This window comes from Glandiceps talaboti, chromosome 4, assembly GCF_964340395.1.
Source record: "Glandiceps talaboti chromosome 4, keGlaTala1.1, whole genome shotgun sequence".
Taxonomy (NCBI): domain Eukaryota; kingdom Metazoa; phylum Hemichordata; class Enteropneusta; family Spengelidae; genus Glandiceps; species Glandiceps talaboti.
Window position 1 is genome coordinate 8,964,597 of NC_135552.1, and position 24,243 is coordinate 8,988,839.

The following is a 24,243-nucleotide window of genomic DNA, read 5'->3' on the forward strand; positions in this document are numbered from 1 at the left end:
AGCCCAACTATGAATATGGGCACTTGGAGTCCACAACCCAACTATGATACAACAGTGACTGAAGTGAATCAGTGCAGTGTTATGGCATGAGATGAGGTAAACTGAAAGCAACAGTCATTACAAAAGACAAAGGTGATCTTCAATGAGTAAATACATGTACATCTTTTTTTTTGCAAGAACTATTTATTTTATTCAATTGTTGTTTTCAAGGCCGTCTTGGAGAGTACAAGGTTATATGCACATGCATGTTTGGTTATTTTAAGATATGCTAATTTCATCTAGTTACATTCTCTGGTTTGATTATTCCAAACATGGCGTTTGTTGAACCAATTCTGCTATGGAATACGAATAGTACACAGTTAATTCTGGTCTTCTTGGTTACATTTTTCACATTCGTGTGGATTTTTCGTCATGCAAGCAATCTACCTCCGGGTCCAATCATTGGGTCATTGTTTTCACTTGGCAAAAGACCATACAAGACTTTTCTGGAATGGGGTCAGATGTATGGAGACGTGATGAGTGTTCATTTGGGGACAGAATTGGTCGTGGTGCTGAACAGTCGTGAGGCCATTAAAGATGCTCTTGTCAAACAGGCTGCCAAGTTTTCATCCAAACCAACAAATTCGACTACGTACTGCACAACTGTTTAAACAAAAAGGTATGATCTGGATAATATAACAAGAATTGCATGATCACTGACCATCCACACTTCTAGTAAATATTTTCCACTGCAGTGAAATCTCAATAAACTCACCATTGTTGTCTGTGTTGAAAACGGCCTCTTGTAATTGTGTAATATTGACTATACAACTTCCACCTCCTTTGCTATACAAAGCATAAATGTTAACACATACTGAAGTTTTGTATGAAATACCACAGAACCTTTCTATTTTAAATTAGTATTTGTCTTCACCTGCAGGTATTAATGATGCACCAACACCTACTTGGCAAGTTCTTCGTAAATATACAGCAAGAGGCCTTCATGCATTTGGAATGGGAACAACTCTCTCAAAAGAGCGAGTTCTTTATGAATGTGAATTTCTCATCAAACAACTCAATAACCACCGAAACAAGCCGACTGATCTTCGCCACTTGTTCTTGAAAAGCATCTCCAACGTCACATGTGCAATGTTGTTTGGCTGTAGATTTGATTATGAAGATGATAACTTCAAAGAACTACTTAGACTGAACGACACATTCATCGAAGATTTACTTTCCTCAAGCTTGTTAACATTCATTCCCTTTCTGTGGCATTTCCCTTTACCTGTTAAACGCAGCCTCATCAAGAATTGGTGCAAAGTTCGTGACTATATCGACAAAAAGATAGAGGAACGCAAAATAAAGATCCAAAACCAAAGCAATGGCGAGTGCATAATAGATTGGTATCTTTTGAAGATCAAAGAGTGTCAGGAAAGAAAAACTCAAGACTTATCCCATATTTGTCTAAATGATCTTGATCATCTGCGTGTCACCCTGTATGAATTGTTCCTGGGCGGAACTGATACAACGTCATATATATTACTCTGGTCAATTTTTTATCTAGCTAAGTATCCGGAAATCCAGGATAAGTGCTTTAGAGACATTGCAAATGGAATCGGTATGGATAAGACCCCAAGCTTTGCTGACAAATCTAAACTTCCAGTCATTGAAGCTGTTACCCTCGAAATTCAGCGTATTGCATCGGTAGTGCCAATACCGGGTCCACACATGACATCAGAACCTGTCACACTTCACGGCTACTCTATTCCAAAGAACACATCTGTCCTGCTTAATCTTTGGTCTGTTCATATGGATGGAAAAGAGTGGGAAAATCCTGACACATTTGATCCCAAACGCTTTCTTGATGAAAGTGGCAACATTGTGAAGATGAAAAGGAACAGAATAATGCCATTTTCTATAGGTAAATACTATAATATTTTCTTCTTTTAAAGCGAATGCTATTTTCATACCCCTTTAGGATCTGGAGTCATTTTATGATTTCACGTCATATAAATTTAGCTCAATTGCTAAGAAACATCAAATTAAACCCATTTGTTCTTTCAGGGGTGCACTGTTGCCTCAGCAGGGGTCTTAGCAAAAATAAATATTTATTAGATGAACAATGCATATTAATAATATAAGCACTTATAAGAATAACGGTTTTTCAATGTTTATGTACATCTCGTCCAAATGCACAAAAAATGTCTTCAAATTGTAATACTTGTTGATGTACATGTAGCTTTAAGGGTTATTTACATAATTAATTACTTTCAGTAATAGGCAATATCTTAAGAATGCAACCATTAACTTTTTCATAATTTGATACAAACATCGACTATAACAAATTGCAAGTGGTCTTTTAAGCTTGTTGATGGATGTAGCATTTAGTTTTATAATGAGTCATGTACATAATTAATGATTTTTGGAAATTTGGCAATATCTAATATTTCATGTGACTTGATGCATACCGGTACATTGACAATTATTGAATTACATAACACATGTCCTATATCTTAACAAAGCATGCTTCAAATCATAGCCAATTTAGAGAGAAAACTTTATATAATTTGAATTATTGGTTGATGATAACAAAGGATATAGAAAAAGCAATCCTGACAGATAATTATTAATCTACATTTGAATTTTGGTTCCATTTTTATTGTGTATACAGGTCCTCGGGAGTGCCCTGGATTACAACTTGCAAAAGTTGAGATCTTCTTATTTCTGACTTCACTGGATTTTTCAAGGCACTGGTCCGGGGACCACCAGTTCACGAAATGATTTGTTCACCCCTAGTATGGCAATTTGGGGAGTAACCACCCACCAGGCTCTGAACCCAATTATATGTATACTTTTCTTCTAATTTTTATATAACTGTTTTATATATACACAAACAATATTCTGTATAACTGTTTTTTTATATAACAGACTAGAACTGGTACTGGTTTCAGACTAGAACTGGAATTGGTCTCAGACTAGAACTGGAATTGGTTTCAGACTAGAACTGGTACTGGTTTCAGACTAGAACTGGGATTGGTCTCAGACTAGAACTGGAATTGGTTTCAGACTAGAACTGGTACTGGTCTCAGACTAGAACTGGAATTGGTCTCAGACTAGAACTGGAATTGGTCTCAGACTAGAACTGGAATTGGTTTCAGACTAGAACTGGGATTGGTCTCAGACTAGAACTGGGACTGGTCTCAGACAAGAACTGGAACTGGTCTCAGACTAGAACTGGGACTGGTCTCAGACAAGAACTGGGACTGGTCTCAGACTAGAACTGGGACTGGTCTCAGACTAGAACTGGGACTGGTCTCAGACAAGAACTGGGATTGGTCTCAGACTAGAACTGGAATTGGTCTCAGACTAGAACTGGGATTGGTCTCAGACTAGAACTGGAATTGGTCTCAGACTAGAACTGGGATTGGTCTCAGACTAGAAATGGAACTGGTCTCAGACTAGAACTGGAACTGGTTTCAGACTACAACTGGGACTGGTCTCAGACAAGAACTGGAATTGGTTTCAGACAAGAACTGGGACTGGTCTCAGACAAGAACTGGGACTGGTCTCAGACAAGAACTGGGACTGGTCTCAAACTAGAACTGGGACTGGTCTCAGACAAGAACTGGGACTGGTCTCAGACAAGAACTGGGACTGGTCTCAGACAAGAACTGGGATTGGTCTCAGACTAGAACTGGAATTGGTCTCAGACTAGAACTGGGATTGGTCTCAGACTAGAACTGGAATTGGTCTCAGACTAGAACTGGTACTGGTCTCAGACAAGAACTGGGACTGGTCTCAGACTAGAACTGGAATTGGTTTCAGACTAGAACTAGCACGGGAACTGGTCCCACTGACTGCCAGACTGAAACTGGAGGTGTTCCAAAGACAGAAATGGGACTCAACATTGGAGTTTGTAAACCTAACCACTGGGGGCATTGCCTACCTGTACATTTAGTTTTCCACATATTAAGTAACAGAGATTATTTACTCACTTTACCACATTAAACATGCATGTACATGTACATTGTGTAATCAATCAACATGATTAAAAGGAGATATTAATATTAATCATAAAATAACATCCCATTTTAATACTTTCTCAGTAAACACTATGCATATTACACTCCTAAATTAACAAGTAAATTGCTGACCACACATCTAAAGCTTGGTCATAGCACATGACCATAAATTCTTTGGTTGTTTGTTTGTCTTTCTAGCAGGTAAAACTTGACTTGGATCTATATACATCAAGCTTGTTTACCTGGTAATATGTATGAATGCCATTTAATCATCTTAACCTACAATCATTTCAAGAAACATGTTCATGTGTGTGTCATAACACAATAAATAATGTACAATTTACTTTTCACCATTCCAATGTTAAATTGATCAAGTCTACATGTACATGTACAAAGTACATCATGGTAACCACCAGTGTCTAATATGCATTACACGTTTTTAGCTGGGATGCAGGCACATCTTCTGTCTATGCTTGGAACAAATACATGTGCCTATTATAGCATGCACAAGCCAGGCTCAACAAAAAATATGGAATATATTCTCTGGTTGTTCTATGTCATGACAAGGCATGTCTACATCATTGGTTCTGCTGTGTTTGAAATATGAGTCAAACTGTTCAAAACTGCCATTACTTCCCTGATTTTTTATATTACTGGCGGTGGTATAATTATATCATTCCCCAAAATTTTTCTTTATTCAGCTGGAAAATACTCATGACCTAAGGGTTGTCAAAAAACTCTTACTTCAAAAATTATTTTCCACCTGAATGAAGAAAATTTATTGGGGAATAATATGTATATGGCATGTAATTATACCTCTACAAGCATATTTATGAACAATCTGCAAAAATGATTTTAATCCCCACAAAACGAGTGGCATACATTTAAACGTAGATTGCTGTGATGTTGTGCAGCCAGGGTATAAAACCAATATTTTTGTGTTTGAATGCATTAAAGGTGATTCAAAATGCTGCATACCACAACCTTGAAAAATGTTCTGTACAAATGTATATGTCTCTTAACCAGTAAATGTAAAGCTGACTATTCAAAATTGCATTATAAGTGAGAAATAAAGGGTTAAAATTGGCATGTACATCCTGCGAAGTTTTTTTTGGGTTTTACCCAAGGATGCATTGCGGCACAATGACCACGCATGTGTGTTCTATATACTATGCACATTCTCCACATGGAGGGCGCTATCTACAACATCATCGTTAGGCAGCCAGACACAAATGAATCTACCTCACACAAGCTTATGGGCTTTGCCTAGTTATGATATTATACATGGCGCCAATATGGATTAAATCCACACCAAATTTTTTTTTTGAACATACAATCATGCGATTTCTCAGTCGACACCATTAACTTCCGCTCCATACACTACACCTATACCACTATACATTAGGTGTGCGCGAGATTGAGTTTATCTTCTTGTTCTACATTTGTATTTGTCACCCAAGCACGAGGTAAAATGCTATTGCCAGTAAGGAGAATTCTCATAACAAAACCATTAACCGTTGCTTATAAAAATTTAATACTTATGACCTAAAAAAAATTTTCTGGTCATGCCATTTTGTCTAAAGTGGTGCGACAACACAAATTTAAAAAAAAATATTTAATTCTCAACAAACCTGTCTCTCAATCTACATCATGCACATGGCAGTGACTATTCTTTTTCTTTAGTACTTTGGAATATATGTGTATTTGGAGCAGATGTCATTTGCTTGTTCATTATTGGCTCTGCAGTTGTCTTCAATGAAGTAAAGAAGGTTATTTTTGTGTTTTCTGACGCCGGGGTGCTGGTATTGAAGTGATGCGTGTGCTGACCAGAAACAATTCTTTCTTTTTATTGGCCTATCATTTCTGTGTATATTTGCAGGTCAAAGGTCACTTGTCAATGGTGATCTTTTCAACCTTTCTCTATGTGAACACTTCACTTCTCGAAATTCTATTCTGTGTACACAATTCTAGGTGCTCTATTGTTCTATGCAAGACATTTATATAAGTGGACAGAAACCTCCCAAGGGGAAGTACTGAGATAGCATTTCCAAACAAACACACTGAAATTCTGTCACTATGATTTTATAATATCAGAGAAAAACTGTTGTTATTGAAAAAAAAAAGTATAAAAGTGACATTAAAAGTGTATCAGTATGGTATTACACAAAGCTGATATCTGTCAGACAATGTGATGTTGCAGTGTCCTTACAAAACATTGGCATTTCCCTGGAGCTAATACAGCAATCTCCCGATAACGGACTCTGAAAATTGATATACCTACAAATGAATTACAAAAGATGGTTTTATCTCCAAAGTGATGAAGAAAATGTCAGGCATAAATAATTTGTACTAGATGTACATCACACAGTGTAAGAATTGGAGAGGTCTAAGGGATAAGTTATATCATACTTTTAGTAGACTTTCAATCTGTAATAGTGTAAAGATGAAAGTATACTAGTGACGATAATACTATCAGCGTATAGGATTTTGTTAAGCTTTAGAATTCTGTTACTGTGATGGGGGGAATTTAATCTGGTAATATCAAGTCATTCGGCTGTATGGCTCTAGAATACCAGTCATATCAGTAGTAACAGTAATTTGGGAAACATTTGGTGCATTTTGGAACAGTTTCAAAAGCATAGGTTTTGTTATTTTGTTCTGAAACTGAAAACGTGCACATTATGCGGGTATCCTAGCTAAAATACATATGCGTAATACATGTGTATATACCTCGGAAATAAACGGTTTAAAATTTTGCTGTTAATTTATTCAATATTGATAAACTGAAACCATTCTAGAATCCAATATGGCTGCCGACTACTGTGTTCTAACTCTAGGGGACATAAAAGATTATTGATTTCCTTTGAAACTATAAAATGAACCTCTACATTTCTTTCATCATTTCAAAAGGAACAAGCTTTTGTACGATAAACTTTGGAGAGATTTTAAGAATGTTGCTTTTCAGGGAAATTGACTCCGAGATACAATATTTTAAATAATCCCATTTTAGTTTTACTAGTATTATGTAATTAATTATCATTAGACTACATACATTTTTGTTGTATTTCAAGGAATAAATAAAAAATGTTGCTATAATGGCTAAAACCTAGTCAAGTTTACAGTTTATTTCACATTCTTGTTAAAGGCTGTCCGAGCTACATATATAGTATACATGTATAGTCTCGGAGAAGGATGTGATCAAGAGCTGATGAAAGACATGTACATACAAATGTACATGAATTATCCTAGTCTTCTGAGGATTGCAAATAACGAATGTACTATTAATATGCAAAAATTGTATAGGGATTGATCCAACTTTTTTTCATGGACTGTATATACTTTACATTGTGTACACTACCAAGTTAAGAGATCAATAAACATGTGGGCAGCATGCCCACGTACACTCCATGTAGTGGGTTGTTTACCGGGTCTTGCACTTATATGTTACATGATACATATATATATTACAGGATGTCCAGGTGATGGAGACATGAAGATTTACATCTTGATGTTTCTATGAAAGCATCTATAAAAGGCATTCTGTATGCATACCTATGGGAAAAGTATTACACTGGGATAATCCAAGTATAGAGCATGGAATTTAATACATCCAGTCTGTCGGCAAGATTAAAGGAGAACAAGAGCTGAGACGGGTTTTTATCTTTAAAAGCTACATTTCTCGCTGATTAGGAGACCAAGAAAAGTAATTTTCATCAATGCTACATCGTGCAACCTCTCTAGAATAACAATCTTAATATTAGCATTTCTGGCTTAGAAGAGACCTGCTGTAGGTTGAGGCATCATGGGAAATAAACAAAGTTAGGAGCTTTACACCTCCCCAAAAAATGCCTACATATAAATGCTAAACACAGCTGTAAAATCACAGGAAGAGCTTCTACAATAGTTTTTGTTCACAAATGTACACACATACAAGCATATATTTTTGTTTCAGAATATTTTTCAGAAAGTGTCTATAGTCTGGTGTATTTTCCACAAGGCATGGGCAACTTTCTAGTTTTCATGTTGCCTAAGAATGTACAAGATTCTGAGATTATGTTATTGTGCCTGTTGATGACATGTGACCCCCTAAGTTTGTCACTACTGTTGACATATGAACTCCTAAGTAGGTCTACATTACATGTACACTGCAACCTAGAAAACCTAGATTTGTGTCCCAGATTTTCGTTTAATGTTATCTAATAAGCTTATATTTAAAGGAAGTAAGTCAGTCTTTAGAGTGGCTTTATCATTTCACTTTACATACACACATACATACATGTCATGAAGTACTTGGAGAAAGGTGGCAGTGTTCAATCCTTCCTTTGCCTTCCGCAATACAAGAACTGAACATTTAATCCTGGTATTCCACACTAGTAGTTTTTTTGTATACAAATAAATACCTCCACGCCGGATTTCCTTTACAGCTGCTAGCTACATGTACACTTGGAACATTTTTTGAAAATGTTTTGTTAGGTAATATAATAACTTACTAGTAATATAGACTTTAGTATATACCATGAACAGTATCGCATCACCTGTAGATAAACATATTTTTGTAGCTGCATACATCATAATTCAAATGAAATTGATTTTTGGGTCGTCTACACAGAGAAATCAGCACCTTCAATGGCGATCATGATTTCAACCTGTTTCTGTACTGGTTTACATGTCCAATGTACAATATATTGTGGATGTCTGATTGAAAAATGATACTCCAGTTACACCAGTACAGTTTTAAGATGCCGACAGATTCAAAACTCAAGCTCTCGCTCAAGATTTAAATTTACCACTACACCATCTACAGATACTACTGACCACTAATTAACATAAACAATTTCTTTTTATAAATAACTGCCACATTTTTGGTGAATATATCTTTGGTTATTTGATTAAAAAAAATGTCCTAGTTGCAGCTAGTACAGGTTTAAAAGGTATAACACAGAAACCATGGGATTGAATTGAGTTGACTCCATGAAATCATCATCATTATTATTATTATATGACAAAGAATTCCAAATCTTCCAAATCACCAATGTTTATTGCTACGTCATGTATTAATTGAGTTGAAAAGATTTGATAGGCTGTTTTGTACAGAACTCATTTTTCTGATATAGTACCTGTCAGAAATTTGATCTTTGTCTGACATAATCTAATCCCTATACGGAATTGTTATGATTTACACCTCCTAGAGACCATGATGTCGAGACAAAGTCTGACATGGGCATTTTTATACATTTTTGTATGTTTTGTGTTATTTGAATAACGAAACTAGAAAGACAAATTTTGCAAACAATTTTTAGTTTTTTCTTTTCAACTTCTAGCAAATAAATGTTAGTATATTATTATTAAATCTTGTACATCAACATGAAAGAAATCACTTGGTTTCCCAGGAGTATGATTTATTGGAAATTTGCCCCACAGATAGATTTGTAATTACACTGCACTGCTTTCTTGACATTTTTCTATACTTCAGATTATGCTTCGAATCCTTTTTTGTTACTGTCTTAACATCACATGGCAGATGAATTATGTACACGTGATGAGCATTGTAAGAGAAGCCTTGTATGAACATGATACATGTACATGACATGTACTTTCATCACACGTGGATTCAACAAGATAAAAGGTGTGGTGGGATTAGGGAAGTGCTATTTCAATTTGTACTTACTGTCAACATGCTAATAAGCTGACTTCGCTCCACAAAATATATATGTAGAGTTTTGAGAGAACAGACCAAAAACTACATTTCATTTTAGGTGTTGCTTATTCTATTCATAAAATTAATATTGCAGCATTAAGATATGAAAGTATTCCTGGTGTAGTAGTGTGATGCTACTACATAACACTTTATTTGGTAATTTGTAAAACATAGTACATTTTGTGAGCAACTTTGACAAAACAACTCGATGAACCCCAGAAAATAAATGAATGCATGAATGCATGCATGCAGGATCCTGTCCGAGGCCATAAAATATCTGTGCATGTTCATGCCTATATAGTACGAGTGTAAATGGGTTGAGTTCATATATTATCAACAGCTAAATTGCATGTTACTAGTACAACCCCAGGGTACACATAATTTTCCCCATTCATAATTTTGCTAATATTTGCTTGCTGGTGGCAAAATATATCAAACCTTGACATGAAGTGATTCAATCATTTTGATTCGCCATGGAATTTACCTTTCTACTTGTACTGGTTGTTGCTGGTACTGTGTACAGTAGATTGATGCCTACATGTAAACAGTCTTGGAAGAAATAAAGACCATTTACTACATGTACAAATGTAATATACTGTTGTCAAAAATTGTCAATATCAGAGGTACTGATAAATATGCAATCATATTGTACACATTCTAACAGTAACTAAATATATGCATTAGTCAAATATTAGAACAAATTACGGGGGGGGGGGGGGGGGGGGGGGGGGGGGGGGGACTCGTTCCCATGTACTTAAAACCTTAATGGTTTATTATTACCAGTTACATTCTATATTGCATAATTCAACACCTCATTACTATGGCAATACCATTTCAATTCAACTTTAATGTTACCATGACATTACACTATGTAATTCATCATCATGGTTACTATGACAACATACTGATGTTAGTTTATTTATACACTACATAGCAATTAATTAAGTGACAGGATTTTAAATTGCAGACAGTTCAATCACACTAGCTGTCAACAGAATAAAACACCATACATTGACACTCTAAATGGAGTCAGATTGATTACCTCATGAATGACAATGAAACTGAACTTCTTTGGAAATGGTTTGCCTATTATGAATATATAGTTAACAACCCCTAATCAAATTAAGTTTGATTGAAATTCACACTTCAAAGCATGTGGGATTCATGAATACAAACAAGGATACAAATCAGTCAGTGATGAACCTACATTTTGTATATTTTGTATGTGCAAATTGATCATTGAAAAAATAGTGGGGTAAAGGACTTCTTTTTTTCTTTTGATATATGAAGACAGTGCAAGTTAGGGTATAGGGATCATGCAGACTAACATGAAAACTCAGCTGGCTAATCAAGTGGTTAATAGCAATATTCAAAATGAATATACAATATTATGACATGTGCTAAGGATTCTTATGTTGCTGTACACATTTATCTGCTAGATGCTAGTTCACTAAACGTTCTATACATATAGCAGCAGCAGCTAGCAGTAGTAGTAGCAGTAGTGGTGGTGGTGGTGGTGGTGGGTGTAGAAACTAGAGTATACTTTGCAAATAAATACAATGTCATGTAAATCCCTGAAGAACTATTTAACCACAAGCCATCACAAGAGGTTGGATATTCATTTCTAATACATGCATGCTGTCCTGGCTTTTACTAAAATTAGGCATTCCATTTCATTTTTCGTAAATCTTTCGACAACATCACTGGCACTACACCAGTACAAAAAGAGGGTGGACAAATTCATTGGAATGTGTCATCCTTCAACATTGAATTATGGGTGGGCGAGTTCACAGCACTGCATCTGTGACTATGCTGTTCAGGATAAAAGCTGTTAGCAATCTGTTAGCTACATTGTACATCTAATCTGTCCAAGGCTCTGGAATTCAGAATAAATGCCGTTAGCGATGTGTTAGCTACATGGTTGTCCACAGCACTGGTTCTGCAACTAGAGTTGAGGATAAAAGCTGTTAGTGATTTGTTAGCTAGTCTGTCCATGGTGCTGGATCTATGACTCTCAAAATAAACAACAACAGCTCGTGCAGTTACAAATCCAGTGCCATGGAAACACTAGCTAACGGCTTTTATTATTATAATAATGTTGGTTTTTATATAGTGCTTTCCCACTTTGTGCTCAAAGCACTTTACAATGTTTACCCCCTGGCATGGATCTATAGCGACACAGCAGCCCATTACTTCGTCGACTCACTGGGGAACATACAATCCATTGCAGCTTTTATAAGCACACAGGATTAAAGCATACACATTGCAACCTCCATCCTACCAGGTCCCCAATTATACAGCTGGGTTGACTGAGGCACAATAGTGGTTCGAATCTTGCCTAAGGACTATAATAGCTTCTCAGAAACAATGGCAGAGATGGGGCTCAAACCTTCAACCTGCAGATTCCAAGCCGGCCACTCTAACCATTCACCCATCATGATTCCATATTTATCCTGAATGTGCCCAATGTCTGCTAGTATGAAATAAATTACTGATGCTATCACGGTGTAATTGACAGAGTTTAATTAACCAGGTTAATAACGTTAACAGTAATGCCATACTATTGAAAATTTATCATTCTCATCTAACGTGACAAATGTCCAACCAACACACTGGTTCCTGATTAGTCATATCAATGTCTAACATTTGGTCAGGTGACTTTAACAGGTCAAGTGAGCATTGACTCATGACCTCAAAATAATGGTGAACACAATTATCAACCAGCAACATGATTGGATTGTTTTCAGGTCATGAATGTCAACAACAAATAGTGTGTTATTAATTTTGTACTAATAAAAGTATACACTCCAAGGTGCAACTTGAACAAGAATATTATTATTTTGACGTGTGATATTACAAAATACATGTAAATGGGATTATACAAATGGCAATCAGTCAATATTTTCCTTGGTCTGATGGAAAATAAAAGGTTCTTTTATTAGATTGTAATAGATCATGACAAACTTTAACCATCATCTACAACAGCTGAATAAGGGAAAATGTTAGGGAATGTTGATGATATCTGAAAATCAGTCCCCCACCCCATCCCCTACACTGCATACACGTTATGCTGTAACTAAAGTGTAAGAAGTTGTTGCAATGGTTAATGAAAAATAACTGAAGCTGGGATTGAACCTAGTCCCCCCCCCCCACACCCACCCACCCACACACTACATGTACATGTAATACTAGTTGTTGGTTGATGGCATGATAGCTGGGATTCACACCAATTCCCCCTCCTCTCCCCCCCCCCTCCCACCCACACACATACAAATGTACACGCACACACGCTACACATGTAATAGTTGTTGGTTGATGGCATGATAGAAGCTGGGATTTACATCAATTCTCCCCTCCCCTCCCACCTCCACCCACGCACCCTTCCACCACCCACACACACACACACACACACACACATTAATTTATACTGCAATAAATTGCTGGTTGATGTATGATCTACATCTAGAAGCTGGCATTCATACTAATCCTTCCAAGAACTATTAATTATAGATTTATTGATAACACTGTCATTATGGATGTTGTCATGGAAACTATTATATTACAATGCACAATGAGTGATAACGTTCTTTTGTTCAAGATTATACGTCAAAGCAAATGTCTCACTTTTTATTATTAATCATAAACATTTCTTTCTTTATAATGTACATATATCATACGCTGGACTGTCAGCTAAGTAAAGGCTCTGTCTCTAAGCACATATTTCCATTATTTTTTTCCACTTTCACATTCATCACATTTGCACTGCAATTGTCTTGTTAAATGCAAATTTAAAATCCACAAATTTCACTTCATTATTACATGTACTAATCATTGTTTTAATTTTAAACAACCTTATTAATGTACAGATATCATTTCTTAAAATTTAAAAAAAAAAACTTATTAATGTACAGATATTATTTTTTTTAAATAACCAGTCTCATTTTTTTTACCTAGACTACATGTAGCATACACTCTGGCTAATGAACAATGTAGAAAAATAAATACACAGTTTCATTAGGACAAGTTTCAGCTCAATAGATATTTTTGGCACGAAATTAAAGGACTAATCTGCATATAAATAGGGGTTTAATTAAGATGACACTCATTGTGACCATGAATTACACTTTCACAGAGCTCATAATATAGAGTGCCTATGAAACTGCCATTTTAGAGATTATTACAGATTTTGTATCTCCTAATGCAGGACTACAGTATTCTGAATATACAGGAAAGATAACTGGCACTGTATTTTTGTCATTAGTTATGTTTTCGGGACTGTATTCGAGAAAATGTTGGTTTGATACAGGTTGGGAAGTGTGCAGACACTGACCCAGGATTGCCCCATTAAAGTTATGCAATAGCTCTCCAACCACAATTTCAACAAGTCTTCTTATGTGCTAATCATAGTAATTTTAACACAGCTAGTGTGTGTGTGTGTGTGTGTGTGTGTGTGTGTGTGTGTGTGTGTGTGTGTGTGTGTGTGTCCAACCACACAGGAAATCACCAGTCAAAACACATAACAATTTACATATCCTGAACTGATCATTCACGCCTATCAATTATGAATCATGGAAAACACTATTGAGATTATTAATAATTCATACATAGTGCATATTTTTCATAAGTGATATGTGGGTGTACAATTTTTATTAAAGCTAGAATCTTCTTGGTGATCATTTTTCTTGTTCAAGTGTAATTTGTCATTTACATGTATCAAACCTCTACACTTCTGTAATACTTAATTAATTCATATGAAGGTTTAGCAAAGCTACAAAAGATCATTTATTCATATAAACATAAATGAGATGTAATCCAGGGAATAAGGATGTTATGAATTTCACACTTCTCCTGTGATCATCAGGCAACCACATATACTGCAAATTACAGGAGCTGTGATCCAAATCCAGGAACATTTTTAATACTTATTTTTTTCTTATAAAACTGCTGTGTTTTTAATCAGTAAACACATTGTTTAAATCATAAATGTGCTGGTGTTGCAAATTTGTGTCTATGGATTTTCTCTGATTTCCATTACTTAGCAAAGAAAAGGATTGAAATATTACATTTCACTAATTTGTATGTTATTAAATACCACGTGTATATTTTAAATACATACATTGAGATTGTACAAAAAATAATATTTTGTATTGTTTTTGAACTAAAAACTTAGATGGAGCTCAATTCACATCAAAAGTTCATTTAACATTTGAGATATATGCAGTAATGCTGTGGAAAAGATTACAGAAGTCCCCATAAATCATGAACTCAGAGATCATTTTGATTTTATTATTGCCACATACATAGATCCTCTAAGGTTTTGACTTGTTTATGCAAAATAGGCCAAGGCCACAAGGGTCAAAATGTTATGTCACAGCTGAAAAGACAACAGATACTTTACCTTAGTATTCAATTTGAACTTTTGTTCCAAACACAACTAGAAAATTTACCTGAAATTTTCGACTGTACACTTCAGTCTTTGTCAACAGATTGACCCACTATTCAGCACACGTGACCTTACAGGACACGTGAGCCTAATAAGGGGTCAAAGGTGCCTGGAAGTTTGTATCGTCCCCCGTCTCTGTTTAGTGATGGTTTGAGTGCTCGGATGTAAATAGCTTCTTTCACTCCCCGTTCAAAATATCTGGTTTCAGTGTCCAGTATCTTCACTTCATTTATGTTAACCGAGTGACCGGGTGATTCAATGTGGATGTGTTGGGAGACCTCTGATGTGCTAGAACTAGGTCTTCTGTGTTCCAAAAATCTGGTCTTGAGTGATCTCTCAGTTTCCCCTATATATGAATCTTTGCATTGGCCTGTGTTGGTCTGGCCCTGGCAAGGAATTTGGTACACTACTCCACATACATGTTCCTTTTTAGTCTTGTCCTTTGGAGACACCAATAATTGCCGCAAGGTTTTAGTGGGCTTGATGCAGGTGTTTATACCGTAAGCAGTAAAGATTCTTTTTAGTGCCTCTGAAGTGTCCTTGATGTAAGGTAGGACCACTAAACCCTTACTTGGTTGTTCCTTCTTACGGATGGTCTTTGACTTTTGAGGCTGGATGACTGTGGCTTTATCTACTGCCCACTTTGGGTATCCACACCTATACAGTGCCTGGTTGATGTGAGTCTTATCTTCTTCACGATCTGAGTTGTAGGTAATCACCGTATCTGCTCTGTGATGAAGCGTCCGGATCACACCTAGTTTGTGCTGTAAAGGGTGGTTAGAGTAAAAATTGAGGTACTGGTCTGTATGGGTGGGTTTGCGGTAGATTTTAGTTTTTAAAGAGCCATCATCCTGAATAACTGTGGTCGTATCTAGGAAAGCCAGAGACCTATCCTGTTCTTCCTCGGTGGTATACTTGATGTCTGGGTCAAGACTGTTAAGATGGTCAGTGAATTCCTGAGAGTGACACTTTTTAAGTTTTGTCCACGTATCTGTACCACCATAATGGAGGATGGGGGGCTGTTTCTATGGCGCGGAGTTCTAATTGCTCCATGTACAGATTGCATACTATGGGGGAAACAGGTGACCCCATAGCTGCACCATGAATTTGTTGGAAGAACACACAATCATAAACAAAATAAGTGCACTTCAGACAAACACTGAGTAGCTTAACCACTTGGCTGGGTGATAAACTGGTTCGCTGGTTAAGGGTGGTGTCCTCCTGTAGTCTATGTAATATCACATCCAATGCTTTGTCAATAGGTACTGAGGTGAACAAAGCAGTTACATCATAAGAACGTAACTCCTCATCAGGTTCAACCCTTTCCTTCTTGATAGCATCTGCAAATTGTTGGGAGTTGATGACGTGATGTTTAGACTTGCCAACCAGTGGAGATACAAACTTCCAGGCACCTTTGACCCCTTATTAGGCTCACGTGTCCTGTAAGGTCACGTGTGCTGAATAGTGGGTCAATCTGTTGACAAAGACTGAAGTGTACAGTCGAAAATTTCAGGTAAATTTTCTAGTTGTGTTTGGAACAAAAGTTCAAATTGAATACTATGGTTTACCAACACAGATGAATTTCCATTTGAAGATACTTTACCTGTTTATGTTGATTTCAAACAATACAGATTGTACACAGCAAGTTATACAAAACATGTGGGCATATTGTATCTCCAACCTACTTTATATTACACATTGACAGAATCATACCTTTAAATTGCTAAACTGGATTGATTTATACAGCATACTCATATTAAAGGGCCATGTTTCAATCCTGGGTCACCACATTAATGTTCCCCTATAAGCAGAGCCACAATGATTTATATAGGACCATTCTTTTTGTTCTGGACCTATTCTTCTAGGAATGTCAGACAACTGTTTTTCATACCTAAATTTTAGTCCTAACCCAAAATGGACCTTGTGTAAAAAAACAAATACCCCTCTGGCAGAAAGAGGGTTTATTACAAGATGGACAGAATTGCAACTTTAAATTTCTGAACAAAATTGCATTTGTCAAATGCTGGACAGAATAGTATTTTTTGGACTTGGAGAGTACTGTACTAATGAATATTGATCAAACTTGAGCAAAATTGCACCTTTCAAAGTCCACGCAGAATTTCATACATGTACATTGTATATCTAATGATGGATGTATTGTATTGTTATTTGATAAACATGGATAGATTTGCATCAATTTAAGGATGAGATGCAGGTTCGTTGGTGAATTTTGGCCTTTTTTTTTTTTTTGCTCATTATGAAGCTTCATGGTATGTGCCATCATTTGGTTAAAAGATTTTTTGAAAATCGTTCATTTTTTCCATTAATAAATTTGAAATGAAAAAACTCTAACGCTATATGTGTTTTATATGGTTTCATTCCTGAATGTTTATGTACAAGGATTTGCATATGTAAAGAAGATTGACAGGAACGTTGATTACAGAAGAGTGTCTTTTCATATGCAAATGAGCCATAGCTAGTAGGCCTCTGTGCAATGACTGACGTGACATTATCTCTTAGCTGTGTTGTTGTACAAAACCAATCAAACTCGGTAAATTTGGTTATAACCAATAAAAAGTAAAAAAAATACCTCCTTTGAACCTGGACTTATGCACGTTGATTTTGACCAGTGCATCGGCTAAAAACGTTACAGTAAAGCGGCCTACACTGCACTCTAGCCACAGTCGCTTGTAAACTGTTATTCCTTTCCTAAATGGTACTTACATACAGCACGTAGGGGAGAGGGTGGGTATGACATTGCTACCGATTTTATAAGAATATCGCCAATCCCTATAATAACGTCATTGTTCTGTATTCGGACCGTCATAGACAAGAATAAAACCATTTAGGAAAGGAATAACAGTTTACAAGCGACTGTGACTACACTAGTCTACAGCCTTCAAGTGTACCCGACGCGACGGCGATGTATTAGATGACGGTTTTCAAGTACCATGCATGTAAAAAAAAAACATACAAATCTCGAATATCTAACAGTATTGCAGGCTAATTGTTTTAGCCGATCGAAAAAAATTGATGTTTACAAAAATAAAACGATTTAATCAACACGTTGGCGCATCGAAAATGAACCACGCTATCTTCGAGACTTGAGAGTTCACGTCAGATGCGTGACATTGCATCGGCGATTTCCGGGTATTACATTTCTGTTTCTGTAAGATTCACAGAACGTGGCATTAGACTAGCTTTGAACTTTCGCGTTGGTGGATTTTGACAACGTCCTCTTCACATACTATATTATATTATTAGGGTTAAGGTCCTATAAATTGAGTGTGGCAACCACACTCTAACGATCGGCTTATCACGGCTCGATCCTTCGTGAACTTTCGAGACACGTCGACACCGAGTCACATGTACTGTAGTAGTATACGTGCATAGCGTTGTTTATTTTCGTCTACGATGACGCTGTCTGAACGTAAACGGCAAAGAATTTGGCACCGAGCGATCCTCAAGGCTAGTTATAAAACGGAGATTTTGAAGGTACAAGTAGTTTAAATAAATGAGGTAATGTCTACTACGACTCCGAGTATCATAAAACGTCACTCGCAGTGGAAGAAAAACTGTTGACGTGAGTTCGTCAAGTACCATTATTTATACCGTAGTTTTGTAACACTCCTTACAATTTGTATAACATTCCCGATGTCGTACGGTGTCGTGGTGTGGAAATTTGATTTCTGGGAAAGGGTTAACTTTTGTATTGTGTGTCTTCAACGAAACACCAACAACGTAGCAATGCCTAATACATGAGCAGGAATATGGAACGTAGCCCATATTCGAATCAAAACACGAACACCAACTGCGTAGAGCAAGGGCTTCGAATCCAAACCAGAAATAAAAGTATACTATGTAATGTCGAGAACGGCACGCGTACCGTATTAAAAGATTAAACCAAAGTCTCCACCCGTATATCAATAATAGATGACATGACACCTTTATCGCGGGAAACAAACACGTTTCTATCTGTAGCATTTCATGACACTCCTAAAATACCCGATTTTCTTCATGTCTGTAGCAAAGCAACGTACACAACCAAATGGCAAGGATTGAGTAACATATTTGCAAGTCACAGAAAAAAGCTGTTGCAATGTCTGTCGAATTTGAAAGCTTTTGTCGGGCGGAAGGAGTCCAATTGTGTAAATTAGCATTTTTCTACGTTCTTTATTTTGTATACTGTGTGAAGTTCAAAGCTATTTAACTTTGCGTCAGAAAGTCCCAGCTGTGTCAAATTTGGAGACAATACTCGGAGACAGTGTGTCTAAAAAACGTTCCTCCGGATTGTTTAGTTTTTGAGGGAATCAAGAGATATTGCGTTGAGAAGTGTGAAAAGCGGTAATTTATGCAAAAAACACAAAAATACAACTTTGGATGATTATAACAAGACAATGAGAGACAAAATAAAAAATCCGGAGGAACGTTTTTTTGTTTATGTACATAGCTTTCATTTAAAGTCGAAAAGAGGACTATATTCAACTGTTTGTAAAAGTTAAATAGCTTTAAGTGAAAATCGTCAAAAAACACAGTTTTTGGGTACAGATCAATAATATGGTTAAAAATGTAAAAAATCACCAGAGAAACCACAACTTCATACAAAGACTCGACATAATTAATGAAAAAAATGGTGTATTTATCTTGTCTTTACTGTGAAATGTGATGGAGGAAAAATGAGCTAACGAACCTGCATCTCAACCTTAACCCTGGGTATGTTTTATTATTACATTTATATTGTACCTGTATGTAAATTTTGTTAGCTTTTCCTGTCACCTAATGCAGAATTTGAGGCTTTTTAATATTCATTCATGCCATATCAATGAGGTCTAATTTGGTATCCAAATATAATGATGATAACCATATCTATATCATGCCTCCAGTTGTATGTTTTAATGAATCACTTCCAAGAATTGTTTTAACTCTGTGAATAGAAATTTTCATTGCTTGAAGTATGAACCCAGAGTCCATGAACATTCAATATGCATAATATTATTCATATTCATTAGTTCGTTTTTTCTTGCATGTAGTATACTATATATGTACATTAGTGTATCATGTGTTCCTATATCACTGAAGTAGTTCTCAAACTTCGAGAATGACAGTTTCCTGTGGTGAGATGCAAATTTTATAAAAGGATACACTGACATAATTGAATTTATATAAAATCTGTCAGTACTTTTATAAAGTGTTATTTTGTCTGCTTTGAGGAGATGCGATGCTCGGGAAAGTTAATTGGTAATCAGAAAGGTCAAATCTTGAGATTGAGTTGCAATTGATGTCGGTCTTGTCGTAATCTTTTCTAATGGCATTTCCAGGTATCCTGCTTGCCTCAAGTTGTACGTTTTAATGAATTATCAGCCTTTTCAACAGGTTTTAGTCACATCCCCATAACACTTGTACAAGGTTTCCCATCTGTGGCACATTGGCTTTCATAATGCTAAGATTACTTAGTCAGTTAGTGCCCCCTTTAAACAGGTTTTAATGGCAAGTTACTATATCAATACACGTGTGGTATTGAAAGGTTACATGTTGTATTGTAATGTCTTCACCACAATGTCATTACATCTGCATTCTAGTTAAAATGTGACATTTCAGCATGTCATCTTCAACAGCCATGATGACCAACACTTCGAGAATGTTTGTATATGTACTTCAATCAACAAAGATATTAGTGTTCTCATGGTTTTGAAGTTATGGTTGCAAAATACAGAGACAGCTCAGGCATGCTCTGCAAATTTAAGCAGTGTTGTGTTATCCTTAATTTCATGCTATGATTTCAAACTGAAAAACTACTTATGAACCGCTTGTGATTTGTCACTACTACAGTGACAGCTTCTAAAAACTTTGGGATAATACAAATTGTTCATGTACCTACAAACTAGCTAGCCCAGTATCAGCGTTGTGTTAACACTGGGCTGGTGCAGACATTAACCCTTCCAGTTGCTAACACTGCAGACACTGGTGAGGTGTTAGTGCTAGCCTAGTGTCAACACTTATAACTTTATACGTTAGCCTGCAGTATAGGACTGGCACAGACATTAACTTTTCCAGTACATACAGATGGGGCATGAGCCCAGTGTTAGCACTGAGCTAGCCTGGTGCAAGCCCAGGGGGAAACCAGTTGGATTCAGGAATGATTCTCGATTTAAAATGCATAAAATTTGTAATATATAAAATCTATAAACGCTTCAGAATTTCGCATATTCAACGTGGCAATCGGCATATTTATTCAGATGAAAATATTCATTAATAATGATGAATATTACTCATGCGGCTCATATTTGATGAATTTGATGACTTGTCAATTCCACTTTGCGTATGATAATAAGGTGATTGAAGTCTTCTGGGACTGAAACGCCACTACTTTCTAGATTAATTAATCAACCCTATAGGTTAACAATAACACATTTGATACTTCAATTTCAGATGTTTGTGTACATTGTTCCCTCAGAGTTGTACCAAAAGACCATCCCGGGCATGCTATAGAAGAGGAAATTAACTTCTGACTTTCATTGATAGCTTAATCTGAAGAACAGTATTCACCATATCAATTAATTTCTGAATCAGAATATTGTGGCTTTCACAGGAATGAACACACAACAGCTGTAATCAGTCCAACACTGTGGACACTTGGGTTATGTTTTGTGTGATTCCTGTCCTGTGAGCTTGCATATAATATCTGTAACTAGGCAATGACCACAACAGACCTAAAGTCAGTTCACACACAATGCTGAACACTGTACATACTTGATTTTATTTGCACAATTCCTTGCTGTTATTGCTAAAATAAAGAACGATTACATTAAATTTTGTATGTATCACACATCCTTGTTACATCATAACGTAGCACTCACAGCATAACACCTGTATACATGACCAGCATACAAAATGCATTATACATGTATTTTCAAATGATTCACCAACTAGATGCACACATGAAAACATGATATGCCCACAAATTGCACATACAATGTGTGCACATTATCGACATGTAACAGCTACATGTACACGTATGTGCTGTCGATCTTCAACAAATAAAATACATACAATGTACATGACTTGTAAGCGATGTACATGTACATGCATGTGTGCATGGCAGCTCATAAAGTATGTATTGTACATACATTTGTATTACATGTACCTTAAACCTTGATTTTGGCCCAGTTGTGCTAATGTGTTAAGGCCCAGTTGCTTGAGAACAAGCCCTTATAATTACACAATAACATTATCAAAACTACACACATTACAAAAAATACAATAGTAGACACCCTATACACTCATAAGCAACTAATAACCAGATACACATGTACATGTAATGTACATGTCTGCATGCATGTGCATGTTAATAAAGCACAAAAACTGCATACATTTGTACATCAGCACATTTAAAACCTGCATATATCAGCATACAAACTGCATGTCACTGCTCACAAACTGCATACATCAACACACAAACTGCATACATCAACACACAATCTGCATACATTTGTACATCAGCACAGAGACTGCATATATCAGCACACAAACTGCATACATCAGCATACAAACTGCATATATATCAGCACACAAACTGCATACGATCAACACAAAAACTGCATGAACGAGCACACAGACTGCTTACATGACACTATATCAGCTCAATGTACAAGTATAAACATGTACAATGTACAGGGGGCACACAAATTAAGAGTCAAGACATCATTCATCTTGTACATATACAGTAGTTTGTGTCTGTGTTGTGCATGAATGAAATCATCTATTTTACCTTGTCCACAAGTCTCATCTTCTTGGCACACAGATGAAGAAAATCGGCATCCTGAAAATAAAGAAAATAGATATTGATTATCTTTTGTAACTTCAAGCTATACAAAATATATTTTCATTGCTGTTATTACAAACTAAGTATAAGGCAACTTTTTTCATAGCTCAAATGTACTTCTGGAAAATGTACACATCAGGGCTCGAAATTAACGGTAGCCCCGTGTCATTTGGCTACCAAATGTTGACACGGGGCTACTACTTTTCATAAGCTGACATGTCAGGCCTTCGCCGTGTCGCTAATATAACCAACACAATACGTTCCCGCTGAACATCGAACGTCAACGCGTCTTACCAACGTGTGTGTGTGTGAACGAACTGTCTTGCTTGTTCAACTGCAGGACGCGATGTGTTTGACGTCTACATCGCTACATATTATTCTCTCATGAATATTTATATTTGACAACGATGTTATGACGTCACACCCTGGATGCACCATGTGCTGCGATGTCAGCTAATTCAGATACTTCCGGGGTACATTTTGTGATAACAATTCCGCAAACATTGATGAAAAAACATGCGTTTTAATCCGTGAAGCACTTCCTTACGTTGTTAGTACTTGACACGAAGTTGTTGGTTACTGACAGCAGGACCCGTTCACCCATTTTCGGTACGATGTCAATTTTGTTATTTCCGTAATGCTCGGCTCGAGTGGTGATGGAATCATAGCCGAAGTCGATGCGTTCATTCACATTTCGGATTTTAATGTAAAACATTTTAGGAAATGCATGGTTTCAAATGAACGAATATACAGACTGGGAATTACGAAACTCGAATTTCATGCGACGACAATCAGTACGTAATAGATGAGGCTGATGGTATATGACATCGAAACACGGTCTTTTGATGGACTGGTATAAAATGGTCAAGCAGTCAAGTAGATGAATTGTCATGGTGTGTTCATAGTTTATGCCATATGAGTAATCATAGATACTTGAGACGTTTGTCCTATCATTACAACAGAAATTCGTAACTTTATTATCAACCATTTTTACATTGTTAAACAGACATTATAGTCCACATTCAGTGTTGGTAAACCACTGTTGTATGATAACTATGTACACAAATATATGGGGCTACCAGTGAAGGTCATGGGGCTACTGACCTTTATGAATGGTAGCCCACAGGGGCTACCAGGGAGAAAAGTTAATTTCGAGCCCTGCACATGCATGTATAAGAACATCACATATAATAAGAAATGATGACATTTTTACAGAAATTGCATGTACGATTGATGTATATATTTAACAGACTCTTCCAGAAAATTGAACAAATAATCA

The 24,243-nt window shown here is 36.4% G+C and overlaps 1 protein-coding gene across 1 annotated transcript in view; it reads right to left on the reverse strand.

Annotated features, from left to right (window-relative positions):
• LOC144434036 (receptor-type tyrosine-protein phosphatase-like N) overlaps positions 1 to 24,243 on the reverse strand; it is a 270,864-nt gene that overhangs the window by 238,868 nt on the left and 7,753 nt on the right. The window contains exon 2 of the mRNA XM_078122481.1: positions 22,911 to 22,961. Coding sequence (XP_077978607.1) covers positions 22,911 to 22,961 — 51 coding nt within the window. The remainder of the gene's footprint in view (positions 1 to 22,910; positions 22,962 to 24,243) is intronic.